General features: G+C 39.6%; 1 protein-coding gene across 1 annotated transcript in view; it reads right to left on the bottom strand.

Moving 5' to 3' along the window:
• Window positions 1–4,081: 4,081 nt before the first annotated feature.
• The window catches only part of LOC116731217 (CCR4-NOT transcription complex subunit 3-like), a 29,747-nt gene continuing 25,552 nt past the window's right edge, over window positions 4,082–8,276 (bottom strand). Inside the window, exons 17-19 of the mRNA XM_032580856.1 lie at window positions 7,880–8,012; window positions 7,614–7,739; window positions 4,082–7,089 (exon numbers count right to left, since the gene is read on the bottom strand). Coding sequence (XP_032436747.1) covers window positions 6,991–7,089; window positions 7,614–7,739; window positions 7,880–8,012 — 358 coding nt within the window. The 3' untranslated portion in view covers window positions 4,082–6,990. The remainder of the gene's footprint in view (window positions 7,090–7,613; window positions 7,740–7,879; window positions 8,013–8,276) is intronic.

Raw genomic sequence — 8,276 nt, 5'->3', positions numbered from 1 at the left:
CTGATTAATTTAATCTTTGACATTTGAAAACTGTTTGATGATCTGAAACATTGAAATGTGGCAACAAAAAAAAAATTAAAATAAAAAATCTGCAATGGGGTTATCCACTTTTACCTAACACATGAAAAACAATTCTCAGCTTCATGTTCCATCAAAAATGCTTCATTAAGCGAAATATTAATAAATCTAGTCACTGCAGAGAAGCCTAACAAATGTTTTCTGCTCAACTTCACATTGATAAAATTCTGATGTGAACATAAAGGGATCAGGAATATTGTTTACCATTTAATTTCTTTGGGATTGACTCTTTCAGTTCCATATCTATATTTGCATCTATTTTTTCAGCTCTGTGACGACGAAGGCCAAAGGTTTAGATGCTTTTCCTGACTTGCTGCAGGCATCGGTTCTGTGTCCTTTAGGAAGTGTTTTGAATGCTGGAATAAATCAAGGCTTTCTAAGCTAAACTACATAATGTCAAAACACTGAAACAGACTTTTCAGCCACATTGAAAAAATGACACAGATGTTTTCTTTCCTTTTCCATCTCATCAGCTCACAGCAGGTGTCTGTATATTAAAATAAATACGCTTTTTCCCCCCAGAAGTTAATTTCAGTTATGATCCAGTCATTATGAACAATGTGCATTTTCCTGAGTTACTGATTTCACTTGGATTCTGTTAGAATCTTGTTAGACTTGACGAAGGGACAGCTTGTTGTTCTTTAAGTCATAGCTTAGTTGACCCTGCGGGCTGTTTACATGTCACTCTGTGGTCAGAGGCCAGACAACGGGATAATGTGGAGCAGACTGACTGTCGACCATCTACCGACCCGACTCCGCAGGCTGGGAATCTCTGTGAAGTGTTTCTGTGATGATGCTGAGGAGTTTCTGAAGCTGCTGTGGCGAGCAGCTGCTCCACAGCCTGCGGCTCTGCAGACTTTGATAGTGCTGCTGAGAAACTTTCTCAGGGCCTGTTTATTTTTTTTTCCCTTTTCCCTTAGTGTCTGCATCACCACCTCCATCGTGCATCTTTGTAGTAGCACATTTGAAAGGATAAGACAGTAGAATGTAGGTCAATGCAAAAATGGCGTCTTCTCGAGTTCTGGTTTGCTGCAAGGTATTCATGCAGGAACACAAGAGGAACGCTTGGCTTTTTAAACATGTGATAAATATTTACATTATTCAGATGTGGGGAAAAACTCGGAAATACATCATACTCGGTAGTATGAAAATAAACTAGTTCATATTTACAAAAATTCACACAGAGTGAGCGAAAATCTCTGGTTTTGCTTTCATTTTGATCATGTGCTGCCTTTACATCATTATCTCCGGGGCAGGAGGGGAGCGGGGGGGGGGGGGGGGGGGGGGGGGGGGGGGGTTGACGCTGCAGCGCCGCTCTCAGTGGTCGCCCTGCCAGACTTCAGTACAGTCAACACACAGGGATGACTCAAAATGTCCTCTGGCTGGCAGAAAGTGCGTCACTCATACCACATACATGAACAAACGACACACACAAACACACACCAAAATGCATATGTCATGCTAAGTATGGATGCTTGCTGAAATGGAAACTTGTAAGGGTTTGAAATGAGGAGCTTCTCCATGAGACCTGAGCTGAAAATCCCCGAAGGTTTGAAATAAAAATTTTCTTTGGACTTTTTTACTCATTTTCAGTCGTTGTTCTTCAGATTTTTTTTTCTAAATCATGTAACTGCAATCTGACAATCATTCAGGAATAAAAAGGCTCCTAAACTCAATTCAATTCAGTTCATTTACAATAAATGTTGTGTCAAGGTACTTTACAAAAAATCTTTTCAATTCAATCACACATACATTCTAATTGATCATAGTTATCAAACAGTACAGTATGATCAATTAATTATTCAAAGTTGACTAAAAAGTTCCAAAGGAAATCCAGCAGATTGGTAGGTATGGAACAGTGCTGCATTGACAGACAACGTTTTAGTGAATCCTGGTCTCAACTTTAATCTTTGAGGTTTTTTGGTTACCATTTTTAGTGAGTACAATCAATGAAAAATTAAAATAATACAAAGGTTGACCATCTTAAGTTTGATTTAATCTGCAATAGCAAGAACTCCCGAGATCTACTGGTTGGATTAGTAATTTCTAGGAAATTTGCAAAAAAAGACAAAACAAAACAAAAAACAAAACAGGTTGCGTGGCGTTAGATGAAGGATGGATGGATTTACAGTGCCTAAAAAATGCATTCACTCCAGTTGGACGTTTTACCTTTTTCCTATGTTTACAAATCCACCATGACTAACAAAATGTGCCTTTTTTTGACAGAAATAGTTACCAAAAAACCCCTTTAAAGTCAAACTAAAAACAGATTTCTCCAATGCCAAATATCGTAATTGGACTGTCTGGCTTTGGATATTGAGATCCAGGAATTGCGTCCGTATAATCTTTGCAGCTTCATTCTATGAGGATCAGGTTACTTTCCTTACAACTGAAAACTGAAAAGGTTTTATTTACATTTAACATCGCAATGTGTTTTATGCCGGGAATTCTAGACATCCTTTTTTCCTGAAACTGGCGCAGTTACTTACACACCAACACCACACTAATTTCCCAGGGTTCCACACAATGGACCTTCAAACTCTGTATTCATAAAAGCTTCAGAGAACAATTTCCGTGGACAAGAGAGAATTTAAACTGAATAAACGTCACATCTGCAGGCGGCAGCCCTGGTTAAGGAGCTGCGATGGTTGGTGCATGCAGTCAGTCATCCAAAAAGCAGCATGACAGAGCGGTTTGCTGCAGCCTGACTCTGGAGAACTGCAAAACACGGCCATATGGCCGCACGTCTCCATATGTCTGACTGTGGCAAACAACTGCGTGAAAACCGAGAGAAGAGTAAACAAACATCACTGCAGAACACGCACATGAAAGCAGGCCGAGTGTAAATAAGTGGGGCGGCGGTAGCCCAGAGGTGAAGGACAGGATGTGGGGGTAGTGGGGTATACACACACACACACACACCCACACTGCAGAGGTACGTTATAGCGGCAGAGTGCAGCTGATTTGCCTGTGAGGGAGCCGCTCAGTGGGCAGCAGAGGCAGCTGCTGGTGTTAATGTATGTAACCACGTGAAAAACACCCAGGTGTGTTTGGTGAACATGGAACGAGAGAAATATTTAACTCCCCGTCATCTTTAAGGTTTTTTATCGACTCAACTACAAAAGTCTGGCAGATGAACAGAGAACATCTGCTGTTAAACCCGCAATATCCAAGCTGTCCTGTTAAAGCCCCGTACTTATGAAAATCCACCAATAATACAGACCAAAAAACATTTCGAGGCATAAAAAAAAAATTACATTTAAGTTTTATTTCAGCTCAATTATAAAACACTGTTTACCCAAAAGGAAACTGAATGTTGTTGTAACTCACATGATCAAAGTATCGCAGTGGCCAGTCAGGAAATCCAGTAGCAGTAAGTCTCACAACAAATGTGAAGTGGCCTCTGACTAAAGACTGTTCCTGTTTGGCAGTTTACTGACTGCTATGACATGCCAACAGATGATATTCCACATTAATATGTCCTGGATTACACCACCAGTTGTTGACAAGCAATGCTAATCCAGCTCCTTTGTTTTTTGTTTTGTTTGTTTTAAAATTTGTCTGACTGTAAGGTTACAGAGATGTTGGAGTAGGGGAAACATTAACCAGCAAAAATCTAAATTGCCAAAATAAATTGTTTTCAATGTTTTCCTTTTTTTTTCTATGTAAAATGCAAAAAAACTGCATTGTGAATTTTTCCTGTTTTGATTTATTCCCAGCAACAAAAATTAGAACTTTTTTCTCAAACCTTTTTTAATTCTGCCATGTAAAGTTTTTTTTTAATTTGTAGCACAGTAATTCATGTAAAACTAGTCATCTATATTTTTTCAGTAGGCCTACACATCTGTATTAAAAATCAATCAAAAAAAAATGTCTGTATGTAATTATTTTAATTTTCTTCCTGCCAACCAATTTCTCCTGGTCACCATGGCAACCTGCAGATGTATTTTTTTCCACTTTCAGCTCAAACATATTTCAGGGGGAAAAAAAGAACAAGCACAGATTTCTGAAAAGTAATTCTTTTATTAATATTTTACAATCCTTTTATCATGGTTATGTCATCATTTACTTTTTCAGCGTCACTTTGCAAGTGTCATTATTCCATGCTGTCTGACGACAACAACAAACGGAAAAAAAATGAACAAAACAAAAAGGAGAGGTTTAAACAATGAGAGTCTATTCAACACTTTTGACAAGGAGCACAAAGAGATTCACATTTGGGCTCGACCTCTCGTCCCGCCCACTTGTCAAAAATCAGTAAACAAAAAAGGTTAAAAGCAGGACTGTCAGTCGAGTGAATACGTGTCAGGTTTGTGTCTCGTCTTTGTGTTTGGCTTTAAAAAAAACAAAAAATACAAACTCCTGTCAAGAAGTAACTGATCTGTTAAAAGGACACAGAGCTCCATCCTTGTGTTTTCTTTAAAATGATTTTCCTCACTTCTGAAAACAAAAAAGTAATATACAATCTACCACAACAAATACAAAATATAAAGATGGTTTCTCTTTCAGCAGCTGCTCCAAACATTGGAGAATATTTGTTTATTTTATTAAAAAAGAAAAATGCTTTTTGTTTGTTTTTTTGTGAAATGAAAAGGGCCACTGTTGAGTACGAATACAGGCAAACACTTCCCAAATGAGGCCAAAATTAAAAGTACGAATTGCTGCTGAAAGGTTGCTCGCTTGTTGTTGTGCTGGCTGATACATTTCCTCATAAAATGGTCAATTGAATACTTCCTGAGAAATAAAGGAAATATCTACCTGGCATGAAGAAGAAGAAAAAGAGGAAGGGAGGAGTCTGGCTGAGAGAGAAACAAAGGAAGAGGGACAAAACGAGGAAGTGGTCCAGGTGTCCAGGATGGTACACAGGCTGTTATGTATGTGTGAGTTCATTGTGAATTTAATTGGATCCATGAGAGTGTAAACATGAAGCAGAGACCTGCAGGACAGAGGAGAAGTGGGCAGCAGTGCTGGTGTTTGTGCTCTTTGGCACATAGAGGAGGAGGAGGAGGAGGAGGAAGGAAAGGAGGAAGCTGGGCCTGAATGAGCAAAACAAACCTGGCTGTTGGAAGCATCCAACACCTGCAGCACTCATCACACCTGCAGCTTTTCATGTTCAAGGATCCTCTCTTGTAATCTGGCTAAATCTAGTCATGCTGGCAGTTTTTGTTTTCACTGTTTGAAATCATCAGAAAGCAGAAAACAAGCTTGTAAGTGTTTCCGCGGCGATGGTAGGTGTCGTTGGGTTCTTCACTCACAAATTTTCCAATTAGGATTAGTTACAAATAGCTTCAATTTCTCCCAATTCATCAGAAAATCCAGATATGATGCTGTCTATTACTCAAATTGCTGCTTTAGTAGAATATGCCCTGAATTATCTGCAGCAACTTAAATAACGTGCTATAAGTGCAAATCCAATCTTTATAAAACATCAAAAGAGCTTCAAATTCACGGCCAAAACAGGAAAAGAAGTGCTCTGCAAATACAACAGAATTGAATAAGATCTGCGTTATATAATCTCACAACAAATGCAAGTTCATAAAAAATGTGTAAAAAACACTATTACATCTTAGCTTTTGTTTCAAAAGATAAAAACTTGCCTTTACAGATTACTTAGAAGTAATCTAAGTTTATGTTCTTAGATTACTTCGATTTGATTTAACTGTGAGATTTTCAAGAAGGAAAACTATTCAGTTGTGTTTTATTTGAAGCACTGTTGTAGATTTGATGAAATATCTTTTCTTTATTTACTTGAATTTTATGTTTTTGCACATGCGTTAGTTGCTCTCAACCTCTGTTCCTCGACACATTAATATTTTTTTTAGGAATTTGTTTGCTTTAAAGGTCGCAGTCAATGAAAAAAGTGTATCCAGGACATTTTTGTCTCGTTGTTTTGGTTCACCTTCTCCTTGTTGGTGCGAAAAACAATCCATGTAAACAGATACCGCCAGAGGAAAGAGACCTGAAGTTGGATTCTATTTCTGTGCATCTGTTTGCAGAGCGTGACATAACGCTGCCCACCAGGTAAGAGTCGGTTACTACCAGCACCTCTCTGGCTGTGTGTCACCCTCCTCCACCACAGGCCTGACGGAAGTAAAAACAGTGCAGGATAATTTTGGACCTCGCAAAAATGCTCTTTGGGCTTTTATAAAGGAACACAACAGAGTAGAGCGAGGCCCGTGGTGCCACCTACGACAAACAGCCACTGGCGCCGGAGCGGCGGTGGTGTTAACGGAAAGGTGAAGTCAGGTTGTTGAGGCGAGAACAAACACTCGAGGGAACAGCAGGGTGGAATGACAGGATCTAACATTTTCGGTCTAAATTGAACAATTATGAACCTCTACAATCATCTGAAGAAGTTTTCAGGGTTTAAAATTATGTTTGCTTAAATTGTTTGTGGAAAAACAGGTAGAAATTGTTTCTTGCTGCGGCATTTGATGGTTACTTCTCCGATTTCTTAAATAATTGTGTGTATAAAATCTCTTTGGTCCTCATGGGACTGAGAGAACGCAAAGCCAGCGCAAGAGCATGAAAAGCACATAATTCTCTGATAACCAAGACTGATTTTATGTCTGGCTGCTAATAAAGGACGCAAATAAAAATAATATGATGGAGGGATGGAGGAGAAGAGAAGGAGGAAGGAGATGACAGGGTGGGAGGAATTGTCTCTGTCAGTGTGAGGATAGTAAGGCGGGTTTGGAGGGTCAGGCGGGAGGAAGGGGGCTTCAAATGTGCATTTGCAAACCTGGCCACGCCCCCTTCCCCACCCCTACGCTGACCCTTCAGTCTCCTTTCCCCCCAGAGAGCTGAGGTCAAATCCAGGAATGTCAGCAGGCGGATCACCCGTCTTCATTCGTTTGTCTGTCTGTCCTCCTCTTACTTTCTCAGCTGTCCGTTCGTCGGTGTCTGTGCGTGTCACTGGAGGTCTCGGTCTTCTAGGTACCGGTACTCAAAGGTGAACCCCTCTTTTTTCCGCTGGCCCCACTTCTCATAGTCGAAATAAATGTATGTTCCCTAAAAAAAAAAGTAAACATTGGGAAAAATATTAACATCTGGTGTACCCCAGGGAGTGGTCCTCAGCCCACTTCCAATCTTTATTTACAGCTTTTCTCTGAACTGAAGTCAAATCCAAGACACACAGCTGGACATAAAACTAGGGATTTTACAAATCTATTTATTCACTAAATTCTGGAAATACATATTTCTGAATACTCTGTTCACTTTTACATATTTATTCAGACCTGGAAAGTTGCCCCCAGTGTCTGTGGGGGTTAGGAGTCACAATCACACACAATTAATTAAAATACTACAGACTCTCTCTAAAAATCCTTGTAACTGCCTATTTTCATAGTTTCAACATGAAATATACCTTAATATGCATTAATGCACAGAGTGGAGAGAATTTTAGGACAACCAGAAGATCATTTCTACAGTCAGTCTTTCTTACTTCTGCTCTTGAGGTTTCAGACAATCAGCGCCAAGGACAATAACTGCAGCAACTGGATTTGATTATCAGGTGATCATAAATCCAAACTGACCTGCTCATACTCATCAGTGATGGTCTTGGGCTCTTCGTGCCTCTGAAACCACATCATGTACTTTGTGTGGAACCTCCATGACTGCTTCTTTAGGGCCTTGGCTGCCAGATACTGGGCCTTCGTGCCCTGCACACAGCGGGGAGCCGAAGGGACATGAAGTAAATCAGGAAAGGCTGCTGTGTTCATAGCATTCATCATCAGATAATCTGGTGTAATTAGAATTAAAAACTCTTCAATAGAACTGTGTTACATGAACACAGAATTACCTCCAGGTAGTAAAAGATGAAGAACAACGTTTCCGTGGAAAGCCTCTGGTAAAACTCTACAGTGTCGGAATGAGGTGGTGGCATCTGGTGGTGGAAAGGTGGGGTGGGGCAGGGGTTCCTCATAAGGTACTGCCTGCAAGGGTGACACAGAGACTCAGTAACAATCACCTTGTCTGTAACAGTGTTGACCAGTCCAACTAAGTTTGATGATCTGCAACACATGTTCATGAAATAATTATTGAAATATCGAAATAGGTGAATTTATTTATTCGATTCAAAAATACTTTCTCACACCATAAAAGAGCTGCTTAACATGTACTTTAATATAATACTAGCATAATCAATACTTGATTTTTATTATTATTTAAAATGACCACATATACAATATTTAAAAACA

Source organism: Xiphophorus hellerii, chromosome 13 (genome assembly GCF_003331165.1).
Source record: "Xiphophorus hellerii strain 12219 chromosome 13, Xiphophorus_hellerii-4.1, whole genome shotgun sequence".
NCBI lineage: Eukaryota > Metazoa > Chordata > Actinopteri > Cyprinodontiformes > Poeciliidae > Xiphophorus > Xiphophorus hellerii.
This window is presented reverse-complemented; position numbering and strand designations above follow the sequence as displayed.